Source organism: Citrus clementina, unplaced genomic scaffold (assembly GCF_000493195.1).
Source record: "Citrus clementina cultivar Clemenules unplaced genomic scaffold, Citrus_clementina_v1.0 scaffold_3, whole genome shotgun sequence".
NCBI lineage: Eukaryota > Viridiplantae > Streptophyta > Magnoliopsida > Sapindales > Rutaceae > Citrus > Citrus x clementina.
Window position 1 is genome coordinate 8025987 of NW_006262339.1, and position 18552 is coordinate 8044538.

At 34.2% G+C, this 18552-nt stretch overlaps 2 protein-coding genes across 4 annotated transcripts in view; one reads left to right on the top strand and one right to left on the bottom strand.

Annotated features, from left to right (window-relative positions):
- The first annotated feature begins 934 nt into the window (after positions 1 to 934).
- Positions 935 to 3846, top strand: LOC18050324 (transmembrane protein adipocyte-associated 1 homolog). Its single transcript, XM_006440675.2, has 5 exons — positions 935 to 1453; positions 1948 to 2139; positions 3126 to 3285; positions 3375 to 3477; positions 3567 to 3846. Exons 1-5 carry the CDS (start codon positions 1139 to 1141, stop codon positions 3676 to 3678), a joined length of 882 nt encoding a protein of 293 aa, XP_006440738.1. The 5' UTR covers positions 935 to 1138; the 3' UTR covers positions 3679 to 3846.
- LOC18049027 (DExH-box ATP-dependent RNA helicase DExH14) overlaps positions 3688 to 18552 on the bottom strand; it is a 41338-nt gene continuing 26473 nt past the window's right edge. The window contains exons 22-51 of one of the 3 annotated variants that reach the window (XR_002906378.1): positions 16789 to 17001; positions 16396 to 16551; positions 16069 to 16293; positions 15878 to 15979; positions 15694 to 15774; positions 15384 to 15464; positions 14730 to 14933; positions 14509 to 14625; positions 14289 to 14411; positions 13572 to 13661; positions 13369 to 13494; positions 13186 to 13248; positions 11940 to 12028; positions 11130 to 11220; positions 10129 to 10278; positions 9811 to 10002; positions 9660 to 9725; positions 8776 to 8931; positions 8545 to 8688; positions 7960 to 8027; positions 7703 to 7868; positions 7553 to 7615; positions 6894 to 6989; positions 6570 to 6737; positions 6215 to 6385; positions 5145 to 5294; positions 4937 to 5068; positions 4026 to 4312; positions 3817 to 3856; positions 3688 to 3732 (exon numbers count right to left, since the gene is read on the bottom strand). Coding sequence is in view for 1 of the 3 variants with exons in the window: in XM_024187986.1 (XP_024043754.1) it covers positions 4223 to 4312; positions 4937 to 5068; positions 5145 to 5294; positions 6215 to 6385; positions 6570 to 6737; positions 6894 to 6989; positions 7553 to 7615; positions 7703 to 7868; positions 7960 to 8027; positions 8545 to 8688; positions 8776 to 8931; positions 9660 to 9725; positions 9811 to 10002; positions 10129 to 10278; positions 11130 to 11220; positions 11940 to 12028; positions 13186 to 13248; positions 13369 to 13494; positions 13572 to 13661; positions 14289 to 14411; positions 14509 to 14625; positions 14730 to 14933; positions 15384 to 15464; positions 15694 to 15774; positions 15878 to 15979; positions 16069 to 16293; positions 16396 to 16551; positions 16789 to 17001 (3573 nt within the window). In the remaining 2 variants the exon portion in view is untranslated. Of the gene's footprint in view, positions 3733 to 3777; positions 4313 to 4936; positions 5069 to 5144; positions 5295 to 6214; positions 6386 to 6569; positions 6738 to 6893; positions 6990 to 7552; positions 7616 to 7702; positions 7869 to 7959; positions 8028 to 8544; positions 8689 to 8775; positions 8932 to 9659; positions 9726 to 9810; positions 10003 to 10128; positions 10279 to 11129; positions 11221 to 11939; positions 12029 to 13185; positions 13249 to 13368; positions 13495 to 13571; positions 13662 to 14288; positions 14412 to 14508; positions 14626 to 14729; positions 14934 to 15383; positions 15465 to 15693; positions 15775 to 15877; positions 15980 to 16068; positions 16294 to 16395; positions 16552 to 16788; positions 17002 to 18552 lie in introns of those variants that run through there. The other 2 variants (XR_002906377.1, XM_024187986.1) reach the window with 2 other exon arrangements.

Consider the following 18552-nt stretch of genomic DNA (forward strand, 5'->3'; position numbering starts at 1 on the left):
CGGCAAAGATAAAGAGAGAGAGAGAGAGAGCTTCGTTGTGAGCAGATCAGGAAAGAAGGGAGAGAGGACACTGTGAGTAGATCAAGAAAGGATGGAGAGAGAGCACCGCGAGTTCGCAAATGAGATTTTTTGTTGGCTTTTATTTTTTAATTTGTTTTTGAGTTTGGTTTTGTAATAAGCAGAGAACATGTTAAACATGTTTTTACTTTACTAGTTATAAAAAGTGAATTTGGATTTCTTATTTTGTAATTTTTTTTTTGGATTCAATCAGCCGAACACATATTATATCAGTACTCCGAAAATGAAAATGAAAACACTGGCCCAAAAACGCTACCAAACAGGCCTTAAGAGACATACTGACTTTATCACTATTTGACAATGTTGTAGTTTAAAAGATATAAGTATGGTAAAAAAAATTAAAATTATGAAATAAAAGTAAATTATAATTATAAAATAAAAGATTATAAAAATAATTTTTAAATAATAATTTTAACAAAATTAGTAAAGGTATAATAGACTTTTTATTATTTAAGTATAAAATTAATCAACTTATCTTTCAAGTTACAGCAGTTAGTATTTATTAAATATTTTAGTAGTGTACAACTGCCCAACCTTAATATATTTATAAATGTAATAGAATCAATATAATCGCATTCGTATGATCAATGAAAAATAATTTATCCATTTACTCACTTTTTCATATTAATTAAAGCATTCATAATGGAATTGAAACTTAGGTAAAGTTTTTTTTTTTTTACTATAAACTTAGCTAAAGTTAAAAAGAGATTTTTTTCAAAAAAAAAAAATTATAAATGGAGAGAGACCCGATATTTTTTCTACAGCACATTATTTTAACTAAACGAATATTTTTATCTCAACTTTGACTTAAAAATAAAAAGGCAAATTACATTTATTGTGTAGTCCTGTGGTCAAGGGAAGAATTTGAAACGATGTCGTTTATTTCATTCCAGTTAGCAGCCGTGCCCGATTTCTAAAAAGATCACTGCGACAAAACTTACAATCTCTAATTACTCTAATCATATCATCATCACCACCACGACCACCACCATCAGGCGATCATGAGCCGACCAATTCACAGCCGTCTATTTTAGTGTTTTCTAGAACAAGATAAAAAGAGATGATGGCAAAAAATCTAGAAGCAACGATCAACGTCACCACGGCGTCCGAGAGCTTCTCCGTCTCCTTACCGCCAATCGCCGAACTTCCGTTTCCCGTCAAAAGCATTGGCGGGAACGAGAGCGTAAGGCAATGCCACGGGGTCTTATACGACGCCGCGTTGGTGGTCCCCACAGTGCTGTTCGTGCTTTACCTGGTGGTTCACGCGAAGAAGAATTTGACGAAACTGTGTAACGGGAGATCGTATATTATGATTTCCTATTATGCCCTTCTTTGGCTCGCTTGTGTTCTCAATCTCGCTTGGTGTTCTCTTCAGGTCCTTTATTTATTTATTTCTTCCTTCAACATATCTTTTTCTTCTGTTTTTTCATTTTTCCATTGAGCAGAAAATTAAAATGAAGAATTTAAGTTTTTTTTTATAATATTTGGAATTTTTGGTTAATATTGAACTTTATTCTTGCTAGTTATTATTACATTCTGTTGAAAAAATAATCTATGTTATTAGTTATTATGATATTATTTGTAATTTGCTGTTGGGAGCTGAGAAAATGACAATTTGCAGTTAACTTAATAATGCAACTGAAGGTTAAATTTATCCAGCGACATGATGAAGGACAAGGTTAATATCTTGAAAGTGATATTTGATAAATTTTCCAGGATATGATAGTGTGGATGTATGAATAATTAAATTAAGTGCACCGGATTAATTTATTAAATGATAAAACTTTCCTTGGTCGACGATCTTTCTAGGTGTGCTGTGTGCTTAATTGATTATTGTGTTTGGTTTTTCATTTCCTTTATGATGAGCAGGGTTGGCAGTGCTCTGCTGGGAAGGAAGTTGCTTGGAACCTACTGTCATTATTTACAGTGGCTGCAGTGCTGTATTTAGAAATCAGTTTGATGGCTTTTCTGCTCCAAGAAAGTTATGCTAGTGGGTTGGAGACTTTAGCACGTACATTCATAATCTCAGGGATAATTGTTGGTGTTGATATGCTTCTTAAGGTAATATTGATATGTGCCTGAATGAGACTTGTACACCTCTGTGCATTTGTACTTTTGTTGATCACATAGTTAACCTTCAGAAATGGGGTGACTCTCTCCTTCCTAAAGCTCCTTTCGAGTTGTGACCAGTTTCCCGCATATAAATCTTGGACCTAGCACACCTAATTGCATTATGCAAATTCGATAGCATTAGAGATCAAAGACCTTGGTGTACGTTGTTCTAGATGCACATCATATCATTTTTGTGCTTATGCTTGATTAATCAGTGCAGATATTTATATGGTCTCATATGTGGTTATGTACTTATTAAATTTTCAGCTCCAGCTCCAGCTTCTGTTGCTGTTGTTTGTTGTCCATGATGCTTTTCAACTTGGCAATGATACACGCCAATTGTTTTCTATCCCGGTCTCCTATTACTTGAGTAATGTTGACCTGTTAACTTATATGATTAATTTTTAATAGAGAAGCTTTAAATTTAACCTACTGAGCCTATAGGGCAAACATGGCTTGCAAGTTGCAACATCACCTGCAGATGTCCAGTGAGTAGGCAACTTAAATAAGTTTATTATTTGCCATAGTTTTTGAATTTTCTGATACTGGTTATGTTAAATTTGTTATTTTTTTTTTTATAATAATTATTTTTTTTGGTGTGTTTTCACTAGCATTTGAATGACAACCTATTAGGCGAGTGAAATTCTAAACCCAAACCTGATACGACTCGGCATGATTATTAAACATGTGTCACTGTACTGATTCATATATGATTATTAATCATGCAACCTTAGGTATGCCTGAACTTACTAACTTCATATTGTGTTTGTTGGGTTGACGGGTTGTATCACAAATTGCCACATCTGCACTCTGTTATGTAATTTTATTCACTGTATTGTCAGTCACTTGCATATATTGTAGCTGCACTTTAACCATTTTGAATATTAATCTTATAAAAATTTCATCCTTTCCTTTTTGGGATACTTCATTATCAGGTAATCTATGTCTTTGGATTTGGGTTTCCATTGTTCATTGATGTGGATAGTACACATCGCATGAAGTGGGGCTTTTGGATAATCCACGAATTATTACTTACTGCAGTTTATGGGTTCATCTTATTTGTGCATTTCTCAAAATGGAGAGAGAAATTGCCTTGTGAGTACATAATTTTTTCTGTTTATTGATTAATAATTACTGAAATCAGGTTTGAGAGTTAACATGCAGTTATCTCTTGTGATTTGCAGCTAGACCAGCATTTTATCACTACGTTGTTGTGATGTTTGTCGTTAGTGCAGTTGCATTTTTCGGTTGTGTGCTTGCTGGAACTGGAGCTGCTTTTGGCATTTGGTACCATAAGATCTTTCTTCATTTACAAAGAAGAGATTTGCGGTGCAGTCCAGTCTTGTACTTACGGAGCGCTCTCTTTCCTTTTGCAGGTTATACAACTTGACAGTAATCTGCTACCATTCACTCTATCTTCCACTTCTGGATAATGCATATTACTCTGAGATGAAGGATGCAGGGTTCTTTGACGCTGATTGGGAATAGCAAATTTTCTTGATGAATGAGAAACACAGGCGCTTAGTTGCTTAGTTGTACACACTGTAAATAAAATTGAACAGAATTTTTGTTTTTCTTTGTTAGCTATAATTGTAAATGCAACTGTAATGAACGACATTGGCTTACCATGAAATTTGATTGTTGCATGTCTTCTCACTTTCTCAGCCTACGCACCATTATAAATATATTATTTTATATTCATCTGGATGACAGAGACTGTATCATCGGCTACTTTGACTTTAACCTAAGTTGTGATGTATTGCGGTTTTAACTAAATAAAAATGATTTTACAAATTTTAACGAAAGAGCAATATGTTAAAACTGCAACTACATACATTTACTCTATATCCGGTGCAAGTTCCTCGTATGGCTCCTCGAAAAACAATCTTTAACATAAGATTTCTTTCAGCTTTCTTTGTCACTAGGGCTTGGTGAGGAGTATGACTGCGGCTTCAATATTTGCTTTGGTGAGGACTTTAATCGTCGAGTATACTCCCACTGAGATTTGTTTGGGTCGAAGATATCTTCATATTTATATTACTAATTGTTCAACAAGGGCTTCAATGGAATGTTCTTGCTCAAAACCAAGATAACAATCTGAAACTACAACCAGTTTCATCCCCTGAAAAAGAGAACAGAATTTAAATATTAGATTTCTTGAGAGCAAACATATCATAAACATTATAGTTAACACCACTTGAGGGGATCTAAAATCTACTGCCTCGAGTGGAAGGATGCTCAAGGTATTCTTCATCTAGGACATAAAGGAAAGGGCAGTGAATCCCTTTCTTCTCCAAAGTCAATGCCATTGAAAAGTGGGTAACCCTTATTCCCAAAAGCTTCATGTACAACAACCCTACTTACCCCAAAGACTCGGGTATCTTTAGAAACCTTTAGACTGCCACTATGATAAATTATCATTTAACCCAAGCTGGTATTGTAGTTACAGGATTGTGACTAAACAAGAATTGTTTGACAGTTAAAATATAGATTTCTTTCAACTTTAAATCAAGAACCTTTTTTAAGTCCCATTGCAGCAGACACAAATATTTCCCTTGTTAATTCGTTCTTTGGGAGCTATGTTACTTTTTTACTGACAGTTCTCTTTTCCCGTAGCCATGAGCTAGATCAAAGATGAAATGTACAAAAATTCTATATGATGCAATATGCATTACCCCGATATTTTAAAAGAATAAGCAAAAATATATTGGAATAAGAAAAGAGATGACCCTAGAAGCTTTCTGACCTGAAAAGTGGTTATGCCTGATGGCAACTCCATGTGGGTATTTAAGCGATCAGAGAAAGAAATTCTCTTCAAAGCATATAATTCTGAGGTGTTGGTGTTACCAAGAACCAACCACCAAGCTTCATCTTTTATCTGCAAGTGAACATCAAAATTAGTCTGTGCTAAAAACTAAAATACATAAATAAATAAATAGAGGTATAAGATCTACCTTCGGGAACCGAAGAGCAAAAGCCCTGGATGTGTTCTTCCATGAATTCATCTTATCCATTCTGATGTTTAGAGTTAGTGAATTTTCACCATCAATATCCCTTCTCTGAAGTCTTAATTTGACTTGAATTCTTGGGAAACGTTGCAGATCCTGAAGAAAAATAATATACAAAAACCAAAGGAATGATATAAGAGGAAATGCCCAAATATTAATCCATATGACTAATTTTGTTCACCTTCAACTCAAATTTCATTTGTGCTTATAATTTTATCAGGGTAACTAATGACTATAGGCAAAGTGCCTGAATTTCTTCTTGCTAAAATCTGTATTAACGAACCATTTTGTCTGTCTATCCATATCATATTGTCTGTCTCCATTCTCCAATCTCTAGATTTTGGTTGCAAGTTAATCTGTATCAGCCATATGCATTCTTTTTGACAAAACAATTATTTTTAAATTTCTTTTAGAACTAAATTTTAAAGGTTATAATTCCTTTTAAGACATGCTAGAACTGTCCAGGCATAGCGGTCTTTTTCCCATTATTACATTATAATAAAAAGACTTGAACTATGTGTCTATATTACAACACTCTTGATGCTTAGATCATAATCCAAGCAACAGAAAAATAAGTAACCACATGTCGAACTCTCTAATTGATGAATAGATGACAAATCAATTTGAGAAGACATAGGATGTCTTTCATTTCTCTACATCAAGAAGTGATTACATGTTTACTACATATCACATCTTTTCAACAGGAATCAATTTGAGAAGACATAGGATGTCTTTCATTTCTCTACATCAAGAAGTGATTACATGTTTACTACATATCACATCTTTTCAACAGGAATGGCCTGTCCCTCTAACCATAATCATAAACATATTCATTGGCAAACCTCTCAACTATATTGTTGAACTGTTTAGGTGAGACTAAATGCATCTCCAAAATTATTGTTGTCAAATAAAATTTTCTTATTCTTTCTATTTTTCCCATTTTCTCATGTAAATTCGCACAGATAAGAAACAGTCTAGCATTGAACCATACACCAGCTTCTGGAGAGAATGTGCACCTGATGTAATCTTGAAACAGGGAAATTTCCAATCACCGTTTGCAAATTTTCCTTTGGAATATCCAAGAGTTGCTGCACAGTGGAAATTCCTCTTGCTCTTAGCGTACCTAAAAGATCATTGTTCATGCATGGAAACATCCACAACGCAGAATCTTGTTCAAACCATAGGCCCTGTGATGATGGAAACAATAACAGAGATCAGACACACCAACGGAATCAAATGTACAACCAAATAACAAATAAGGCATATGCGAACCAACCAATAGTAGGAAGGAGTATTCTACAACTCTTTATCATTCAAGTGATAGCTATCATCTGTTTGGCAAAAAGAAAGTTGCAATATAGAGTGAGGTACCTGCATAACCATTTGCAAAAGATGCATGCAAGTGATTGAACTTGAAAGCCACCCGCTGTTAGCACATATATCTATCATGGCCTGGATGATGCGTATACTTTGATCCAACACCGACTTCAAGTCAGTGACATAGTCGCTGATAGGTAAATCTAACCGAGAGAAATGTGCCTAAATGAAAAACATCACATGGAATGAGTGAATAACAAATGAACACAGAGGAACTAAAGAAAAAAAAAATAATGATGTACAAACAAAATTCATTTTCATTTTCATCATTTCAACAGATAACGTCCAATTTAAAAAAAAAAAAAAAATTAATAAGACCTGAAATAGCAGATTTGCTTTGACATGTGGATCATCCAGGCGATTATTGTCTACCGCAAATCGAACTCTCTGGGACAATGCTTCATTGTGATTATCCTAAGAAAAACAAGAAACAAATAGGAATTCAGCATCAAATTAATATTTCATGCACCCATCCATATAAAGCTCAAATAGGCCAATGAAAAGACCTATATATTTAAGTGGATTCTCTAAAAATATATTTTCTTTTTCCTTTTTCCAAATATATAACAGCAGGGAGTGGGATTGAACCTCAGACCATTTGTACCAGCCAAGAAACTTTACCACCAATAGATTCACATAGAAAAAGATGAGAGTTCTTGTACAAGTGAGATGGCAAAAGGATGAAGAAACCCTTTGTTGTTAAAGGCATTAATCATGACGTAACAGTTAATAACAAAAAGTGTAAATGCAAAATGCCACAATGGAAATCAAAAGCAAACACCAGTTTATTGTCAAGTCCTGATAAATACACAAAGCATGTAATGCAATGGAGCCAAACATTTTATAATATTAATATAACTTCCGACTTCAGATCATCAAGTCAATACGCACTGAATGATACTATTATCAGATAATTTAACCTGTCAGGTAACTCTCTACTCAAAAGAAAATTGAGGTGAAATGAGACAACAAATTACCTCATTATGCCGCACAGGAAGCTCATCATATTCAGAAGCACCAGAAAGAATATGCAAGAACACCTAATATGAACAACAATTCTTAGAAAGATAATTTAAAGGAACAATGTGAAGAAACATTTTAAATAAACAATAGGATATTCATATCACCTCTAGAGATGTATCTGGTCCTATATTAGATCCAAACATTGATACAGTCACATAGCTGAGGTAATACTGAGATGCTATTGTGCCCAGCATTGTTGGCTCCACAGTGTCTTCAGTCATCTTGACGCATCCACTATCTTCCAGATCTTCAAATGTATTCTGCACTAACCTGCATAAGTAGTTGTTATATGTAATGTCTTCAAGGAAAAGGGATACACCTAAAGAAAGAGGTTCTGTAGTCTTGGTAATTATGCTTTTACCTAGACAAATATGAACTCAGGCCTTCAGCTTCTGTATCCTCTAATCCATAGTAGGCTGGATTAATGGCCTAAAAGTGCAGAATTTCTTTTAGTAAGAAAAAAATCTGAACAGAGGCAACATTTACTGAGGAAAGGAAAGAGAAAGAAAAATCATTGATTTTGGATCTCTTCTAAGCCAAAAAAAAAAAAAATCATTGATTTTAGGTCTTTTCTAAGCAAGTCATTCATATTAGGAATATCCAGCTACGTTAGGTATTTTCTACCTAAGTAGTAAATAACTAGGAAGTTATAAGAGAGAAGCTTAAACATAATGGAAAATAAATTCCCCTAAATTCCCAGAAGTTATATTAGAGAGAAGCTTAAACATAATGGAAAATGAATTCCTATGATAAAAACAGATACCAACTAGACAAAGAAATAACTGTTTTGTTACTCATTGACATATTTCAATGCTCACAAAGAAGTTGACGGTATTACGAAATTTATCCTTTCAAACTAGCAAAGAACTAGGCAGGGAAATAAGACCATAAAAGCTTTACAAGTATTTTCATGTCTTACTTCTCTTGATAATAACCAAAAACATACCAGTCTACGGAACAAGTAAGTCCATGAAAGATAATGCACTGCATCTTCCTTATGAAAAATTGTTCCAGACACTATCTCTGCATTGAAGTGATCATGCAACTGGTCCCTCAGACTACTCTCAACTGGAAATGGTTCATACAGAAACTACAAACATAAAACCACATTATTTCCATCATGCCCAGTAGAAAGGCTACTCAAATCATTATAAATATGCACCAATTCTAACTCAACCTTTTTGTAGAAGCTCTTCTTTGGTTCATGAACAAGAATTACTGCTTTCCCATGCTGATCATATTGTGGGCGGCCAGCACGACCCATCATTTGCAAGATATCAGTGATGGGAAAATCAACATATCTCTTTGTTTTTCCATCGTAATATTCTGTTCCCTACAGAGCAATGCAACATTTATTAAAACAGCATCATCTGTGAGGTGGAAATGAGGATTCAAAAATAGAGGAGACCAAGCATGAAGCTGCCTGAGAATTTAAAAAGAAAATAAAAAGAATTCTATATCTCGAAGAAGGCAACACGACTACATATGTCTTCAACCATTACAAATCAAAGTAAAGGTTTCACTTTCCAGTCATGGAGCTATGCAGGATAATCGGAGAAGAAAATGTTTCAGTAGCAAGGGAAAAAAAGCATGTAGCTCAATTTGAATAAAGTTTCTATTTTCTTATATACTTGCAGGAACATAATTCCAAACACAATATTTTAGCTCCTAAGAATATTGCATTAAATGAATCTAACATTAGTCCAGGCTTAGAAAGCTAAGCAAGAGTAATTTGGGAGAGAGGATGGGTATTTGCCAGCTATTCATTTTAGAGACTGGCTCATTAAGTGCTAGATGAGCTTGGTACTCCAGTGAATTAGACACCAAATTTTCCATGAAAGTTTAGGTAATAAACTAGAAAAACTCGCCAAAAATTAATACTTATTTATTTATCTGAATAACCTTCTTGTTTGCCATGCCAAAAGAATTTGCAACAGAAGTATTTGAAAACCAACCAAAAGGCGAACTTCCAAAGAATACTTGACCTCATAATTTCCTGCAAGTGAATTCGTAGCTATGGGAAGTAAATGTGTGAACATACCATGCACGGCTTTATCTCACCTTAATAATAACCAAATGAGCAGGAAGATTTACTCCCCATGCCAATGTGCTAGTACAAACCAACACCTGTGAAAATGGGCAGTTGAATTAATTTATTATTGTTATATTTCTAGGCCAGAAAAGAAACACAACTGAAGTAATTAAGAGATGCCTGAATCTTGTTGTTTGCAAAAAGTTCTTCAACAAGAGATCTGTCTTTGTCATTCAGTCCAGCATGGTGTAACCCAATACCAAACTGTAAGGTTTGCCGCAGGTTCTGATCAGTGACCTGAGAAAGAACCATTTGTAGATCTTCTTCTGGCATACCCAGAAACTGCCTTGGAGTTTCATCTGAAGCTGCAAACTTCAATTACAGAAAAAACACAACAGTTAAACAGATATGGTCACAGAAAATTCGTAATTGTGAAGTGCAAGATCTAACTTGGATACAGTCACAGAAAAATCATAATTGTGAAGTGCAAGATCTAACTTGGATAAGGTCCAATGCGGTAAGCCTTGTTTGGCGACGAGATGAAACAAATATAAGAACTGGTTTGGTCGGTGAATGGGTGCATATTGCAGCATATGCTGGTTTATTCATGCTATTCATTCTTGGGCAGTAGAACTTTCCAGGATATCCCTGCTCATAAAAATTAAAAGATTTTAATTGTTAAAAGCAAAACAGCATTTCATTAGGCATCAACCACAAAATGCAATCATCAACAACTGATTATACAAGAGCATCTAAGGATTATTAGGACAAGCCTTGTCACTGGAAAACTCAATATGCATCAACCCAGACCAAAAGATTCTCATTTGCCACAATTTGAAATTATCCACTTCTCAAGCACCCTTGTAACAATCATATATTACCAAAATGATGCACTTGTTTGGTGTATAATGAAAAAATTCGGAAAACATAGCAGCCCTTGTTTCCTCCCTAGAAAGACGCTATAGCATTAATATGCTCCACACTCATTCCTTATGCCTATCCAAGGCCCTAAGATTAAAACTACTCTCTGGTTCTCTCCCTTCCTCACCTTAGTAAATTATTGTTATTTCATTCAGGAAATGCCTGAAGATCATAATCAAATACTTTAATTCAAAGTAAAGAAACATTTTATTGGTTAAAGAGACCTTAAAAACTATTTTTCATCAGAAAATTGATGGAAGAATCTAATCTCTGCTCTGCCTATCCTCTTCCAAGCCATGAATATAAAGATAAATAATAAGGTAAATTTAAGACTGATTCATTTGTCAAACCACATAATGCTAATTAGTCAACAGGTCAAATTAATAAGTTCTCTTTACATTTATTTCGAACGACATGTTAGAAAAGATTTAATAACCTTTAAGTCATATTATCCCTGTGAGAAATTTTGAGGAGACATGTTCTTTGAAATTAAGAAAGGTTACCATGCAAGAGATTAAGATAACAAGGATTACAAGTGAAATCATAAATAAAATGCATATATCCACGGATCCACTTGCCTGAATATGAACTTCAAGAGGTACAGGCCTCACGCTTGGTTTGAAATTGAAGAGTCCAATTTCTCCAACACCCAGCCAATCAGCCAAATCACTGGGAAAAAGAAAGGGGTGGGGAGATAAATCATTAAATAGAAGTTGAAAAAATGTAACTCCTACATAATAAAAGATTTTCCATCAACAGATCCACATGACATTATCTATAGATTCACATTTTTAAAAACGAACACTTGTTTCACACTACCTCACCCAATGCTAAACCAAACATTTCTCTGGCCAAGTCATCATTCTGGAAACTAGTAAACTGGATCAAAATAGGACTTGATAGCACCAATCATTAATATTAGGGAAGGGGGGGACCGAAAAAGAACAATAGAAGTGATCTTCTTTAATTTTACATAATGCTATGTCGAATATAATAAATATTGATATTACTGCACTTGTGCAATTCAAGCCATTAAGAGTTTTTCATGCAAAGTAGGTATGACAAAATTTATAATTCTTCATAGTAATTAAATAAATTTTTATATTCAACAACTTTTTGATAATATACAGCCACAGAACACTTGCTTCAGCAGTTTACTTGTATAGAGTGAAATGCAATCATGATAGACCATGATGCTGGAAAAACAAAATGCTGTTCACATCAGACAGCTAATGTATGCCCTGCCAGAACGAACGAGCTTGTAAATTGTAATATTATGACTAATATTAGAAACGTTAGGTCATTAAAGTTAAGACCCAACATAAGAAGCAAGAAGATCTAGAAATTCAAAGATAGCAATAATATTTATACATATACATATTACAAACCCCGCATTTGCCAGAGCTGTCGAAAGACCAATGAACCGTACTGCACGCTCTGTTTGTGATGATATGTATCTCATCCTTGATACAATAACCTGGAAACATAAACTTCCAGAGTTAAAATTTCAACGGAATCAAAGGGCACTTTTGCAAGCTGATGAAACACAAATAGAAATTGGCTTTCAAGCAATAGAAAGATTTGATACATTTACTTTCACTAACATCCAAAACTCCACAAAAAAACTTTACCTTTTAAATCAGTTATAGTGTTATAATATAAAATCTATTTCAAGATGAACCTTTATTGGAAAAAATACCCATGATGATTTCCAAGATTTCGACAATATGCAGTTATTTGGTTGAACATACTTCTGTAAACAGATACATAACTATTGAGACAACATACCCTCAGTTATTGGTTTGAATGGAGGGGAAAAAAATAATAAAAATAAAGATAACTAGTACCAATGATCAGAGAAATTGAATAGAAGAAAGCCCAAAACAAAAATTTTGTTGTTCTAAAATATAAAAAAATTTTGGCTTAACAAGAATCAAGCTGTATGTTTCAAATACATGACTAGAAATTGCATAAGACGACTGTAAAATCTATAACAAAGAGAATATCTAAAGGTTGATGGTAAAATTTTGATAAGACAACAATATTTTGGAGCATACCCCTTTAGACTATGTTGCCAACAACGTTCTTGTCTTAGAGTGATAACCCTAAGGAGAAACTTTTCTATTAACTTTTCTCAATCCCTATATATCTCATGAGTTTTAAAGCAGGCACATCTAACTATTGGTAAAGTTAGGAAAAGTGGGATCTCAAGAAAGAGGTGTGTTTATGCTTTTCTAATTTTTACATTGATTCTTCTTTTTTTTTTTTTTCATGAAATGGTCAACCTAAAATTATAATAAAAGGTAAGCATAGAGATTATTATCCAAAAACCAAAATTGCTACAGCGACATGAACACTTACAGATTCCCCAACGTCTTACAGATCAATAGGCAAGATTTTGCAATAACCAAAAGAAAAGGATTATTAACAAGACTCATATAATTCCCTTCTGTAATATGTTATGCCATAACATTCTAACAATGGCCAAAATATTAAAATTTGACAATTTAATAATCTTCTCTATATTACTTGCAAATTGACAAAGGTTCCAGCAAAGGAATTGTAAGGTTCTAAGAATGAGATTTAATAAACAAATAATTCACAGATATGCTACAGCAACAGATAAGTAAATACCTCGAGGATGGGTCCTCGTTCAGCACCCAGTAAGTGAATCTCATCCAAAATCATAAGTCCAACCTATTCATTAATTATTTATAAATAATTATTAAGCAGTCAGCACAACCAATAGGCATACAGTTGAGTTTAGAAAATTGACAATTTCCTAAAACATTTATAGACAAATGTGGAAAGTGCAACCTTTTTGACATAATTTCGACTGTGCCAATTACGACTTATACCATCCCACTTCTCAGGAGTAGATATAATGATATCTGCTGACAATAGGGCCATCAAATCAGGAGTATAATCTCCAGTCATTTCAACCTGATGCAAGATCAACATTAATATAAATACAATAAATACATGCATATGTATGCAGGACCAATAAATAAACGTTATACCATCTCTTTCCCAAGCTGAGACACAAGACGATCTTTCCAATCATTCATTCTCTCCCGAACAATTGCCTTCAATGGTGCTATATAAACAACCTGTTTCCAGACAAATATTAAATTCCAGATGTCAAACATGTGACACTTGTCACAGGACAGAACAGAGAAAATATGGCACGAAATGTTTGCTTAACAGAACAAGGATTCTACTTCAAAATTCAAAACTTTTGTCATTATGCTCGGAAACAAACTAAACATTGGTTAAGCAATATCATGGTAAGTTAGATCAGATCTAATTGACACCTCAGAAGAGCACCTGACTAGAACTTTAAAATTTAGTTAACATGTGAATCAACAATCAAATAGATGCCATGAAGTTTACTGTTGTACAGCATATTGTTGGATGAGATAACTTTTTATTTCCTTAGTAATAAACTAAACTATAGAATCCGACCAAAGCTTGGCCTCAGTTTCTTTGATATGGAATAAAAGTATAAAACTATGCTTAAAATTTGACCAAAGACATTTTCTTTGATATGGAAAGGAGCAATAAATCTTTCAATTGTAACTTTGTGATGCTATCAGCCTCCCTACAGTTCCCTTATCAGTAGGCAGCAAGGAGTGACAGCTACTGTAAACAAACCTTTCTGGTTTCTTTTCCCTTCCTAAATTCTCATTTCTCTGAGACACAACCTCTTAACATACAAATAATATTAATTCTCATACCTTCATGTCAGATTGAGTATTGAAGAGATGGAGCATAGCAAGCTCAGCAGATATTGTTTTCCCACTTCCAGTGGGTGCTCCTAGGAGAACATTATTGTCTGTGTGATACAGGATATGAAAGATCTGCATGTTAAAGAAACTCATAGTTTTAGATCCAACTACAACTAAAAAACATCAACAAATATCAATAGAACTTGAGACATAATTTATTAAATCATACCTGTGTTTGTATCGGATTAAAATGTGAAAAATTGTACAAGGCTTCATAAATATTGTTTCCAAGTGCTGTCACAGGAAGAGGTTTTAGATCTAAGAGCTCTGTGTGTGAAGTACGAGCCTGAATGAAGCATAACCTTCAAATGAGACAAATTTTTGGGAAGAGAGGTTGTCATACAAAAGCCAAGAGACGAGCAGGTAAAAGAATGACAAAAACATAAGTACCTGAGGTAAAGCCAGATTATGAAAAGATATACAGTAGAATGCCTCGGCATGCAACCAAGAATCAGACACAGCACGGATGTAATATTGCGGAGGATGTGGTTCGAAAATTGGCACAGTGAAGGAAAGCTTCTGTGTTTCCCCTCTAGCCATTCGCTTTGTCAATGTAAAAAGCTCTGAGTGATAAATGTGGTCACTCTCAGAATCCTGTTAACAATAGTTCCTCCAGTTCACATGTAGTACAATTGCATCTAATAACAAGTATCACATAATAAAACCATAAAACAAAGAATTATCGTCACACCATACTAAAAACTACAGAACAATTTTCAATTAATTTTTTTTTTCCATCATATGGTAATTACTTGAACAAGTGTTTGATCTATAAAATTTCCAGTGGCATAAAGTTGGGAAATAATAGAAACAAATTGAAATTTTAAGATAGCATAAAAGTTGGAAATTTCAAGATACTTTAATTAACTTAATAACATGTCCATTTAGGCATAACTTGAAAATCGAGACTTACAGACAGCAAGAATATTATTTTACAGCACCCAGAATTAAAAGTGACCTTCAATGTCACTTTTAATTTCGCATCAAATCAGAACTCCATGACTACTTTTTAATTCAAATAGCATTGGATATTGAAGTAAAAACCTGAACAATAATCCACCAACGCTGCGCAGCACCATGAAAATGATCTTTCCATGTGAACTCTGGAGTTATTGCCAAACCAATCTGCAAATTGCAAAGTTATATATTTATATTTAAAAAAAAAATCATATTCGACTAAGAATCTTCAAGGAATTCAAACCTAAAAAGTTAAAGATAAAGAATCAAACTGAAAATTTTGTAAAGTTATTTCGACAAAATGCCTCACCTTGATTAGGAATCTTCAATACTAACAATAAAAGTCCCAAAAAAAAAAAATTAAAGATAAAAAGTAATATGTATACACTGTGGCTACCTTTAAAACAGTTCTGGTGATTGGACTCACAGTAGCAGACAACTGGATTGAAGGGAAATATCCTAAATATTGTTTCACCAACTTGTATCACCCAAATAAAAAAGGTTAATTAAACCCAAAAAGAATTATAATAAAAATAGTGCATTGGAAATTTTAAAGCACCCTTCTATTAGAAAAGCCATACCCTTCCCCCAGGAGTATAACGAATCAGCGCCCCAATGTCTTTTTCCTCCATCTCTTGCAGGCGATCTAGGTCAGCCCCCCGTTCTTCAAGTTTCCTCAATATCTAAACGAATTAAGAGAAATCATAAAAATATGTTAAATGATAAATAGAATTTCAAGCAATTATTGAAGATAGTAAATTGTTTGACAAACTTCTGCCGGGAGCTCCTTATCAAATTGTCTGAGTGGATGTTGATGAGGCCAGATTTGGCGATCCACAGCCTTGCAATATTCCAACATGAACAAAGACATCTCACACCACCCTCTACGCAAACAAGTCTCAAATAAAGCCCGCATAATACGAGCCAAACTTGCACTAATATAAGCAGCATCAGAGACTAATGAGAATGTATCTATCCACCCACGTGATATGTACAACTGAAAATTAGAGAATAAAGGCATAAGCTGTCAAGTGTCATAGTTTGTTCTACTTTGAAATCAGTAAAAACCATCGACACTGATGTTAACAAGAATACATGCCTGAATAAGAATTGAGATTTTCCCATGTTTGTTTGAAGGACCACCTTTAACTTCTACTGGGCATAATGTCTGTACTAATGTCTCCAACTCATTCTGCTCCTCATCTCGAACAACAATATTTTCAAACTCAGAAGAGTGGGAAACCATTTCAATTACCTGTAGTGGCAGCAACAATGCACTAATATGACAATAAGCAGATAATGGATACTTAAAAAAAAAATGATAATCACTCATCACCAAGAAACAATAATAACAAGCAATTGTTGGATTTTCAATATCCTGCCAGCATTTCAATTATATATTCAAAAATTTTAGAAAAATCTACAAATATAACAAAAAATAAATAAATAAAAGATGAAAACATTATAAAAGTGTGATAGCATAATTAATAACCTCACTGTCATTCATGTGGCGTCTCAACATTTCATTGTATGTTTCAACACTAGAATATTGAATATAAAAATGGCTGGCAATGCGACCAAGCTCTGTACAGTAAAAGTTGCCACTTTTCTCATCAAACCGCATCATTTTAGCTTTGTCAAGTGCACGCGCAGCATCGGTTACAAGAGCTCTTTGCTTTAAACTTAAAGACGGATCTGCAATTACCTGTCAAATACAAAAGTATAGGATGTTGTATAAAAAACATGTTGTCAACCAATAGAAACATGAGAAGAATTTTGAGAGCCAGGTTAGGCCAGTATCGAGAGGATGATCAGCATCTTGGTGGATCAGGCATATGACTTAGATCAAGAAAAGTGTCTAAATGAGATAATTTTATGCTCACCACTTCACCTTATTAGACAGGACATTGTTAACACGTAAGCACCTTATCTAATACTGGTTACAGGTATTTGAAAGCACAACTAAAGAGGTAGAACAGTGACCTCGATTCCTTATTTTATTTTTTCAACTCCTGCCTGATGGAGCAATGTTACAGTGGCAAATGCACAAGATAGATTAGAGAGGAGCTGATAGTTTGATGTGTTCAGTTTCATGTTAAGTAGATAAAAATCAGCATTTTAGTTGGATGTTAAGGCTCATAAGGACTCAATAAAAGAAGTCTATCATATCACTTAATGTTAATGGTTCTCAGACTCACCAAAGGAGTGTTTCATACGAGAACAACAGGAATCAGAAGACGAGATGCAGGATCGTTGCAATAATCAGTGAGGTCTGACATACCAATTACCCAGGTCATAAAAGCAGTTCTTCTTTTATAAGTTCTACAACATCTAATTCGAGGACTCAATAATGCACAAGCAGCAGCTATTTACCTCAAAAACTCTGAAATTCAACATATCTTTTCAAGTACGTAAAGCATAAGTAAAAACAGCAACTGCATATAGTTGCCGTACTAACTTTTGAATCTAATAAGAAGTCCTCCTATGCAAAACATCTAAAAAATTCCACTAGTCTGAATTCTACCCTGACAAAGGTTGGCTGCCAAGGAAAAAGATACTGTGGTTTTGGCTACCCCCATAAGATGTAGTTTTCACAGTCATTACACCATGGCTCACAATCCAGAGTTTGCTCAAGCATGGTTATCAGTTCATCTATTAACACTGAAACTAGGGGTCAAACAGTCAGATGCAGAAGAGTAATGATACATACAGTATAGGACAAGTGGCAATGATATAATGTCCCCACCAGTTTGTACAATTTTAATCCGTACAATGCTTGTAGATATATCATTATTGGATGCAAACTAGGTTTTGAAAAATAGAATTTTCAATTAGCAAGTAACGTGTATCAAGAGCACTGCAACTCTTAAAACTCACATCCAGACTGATGGCCTCCTCTTTTTAATATTTAGGAGCAATTTCTTATCACCCACCCCTGATATAACAGTCACTGGTATGATCCTCAGATCTTTCATCTTTCCTAGAGTTTGTAAGACCAAACAGCAGAATTGATGAGATACAAATATGCACAAATTCTGTCTCTTAAACCCCACATAAGTGTGGATGTTAGTAGGTAAATTGGTAGAAACTCTTGAATGGTGGGGAGGGGGCTCCATATGAATGGTCTCCATTCATGCATCACTTGGAAAAGAGAGAAAAATGAAAAAAAAAAATGGTGACAAAATTGTTTCATTTGACAGTTAATTGGTAAATCTACCACATGCAAGTTACGAAACATTATTTCATCAGTTGAAAC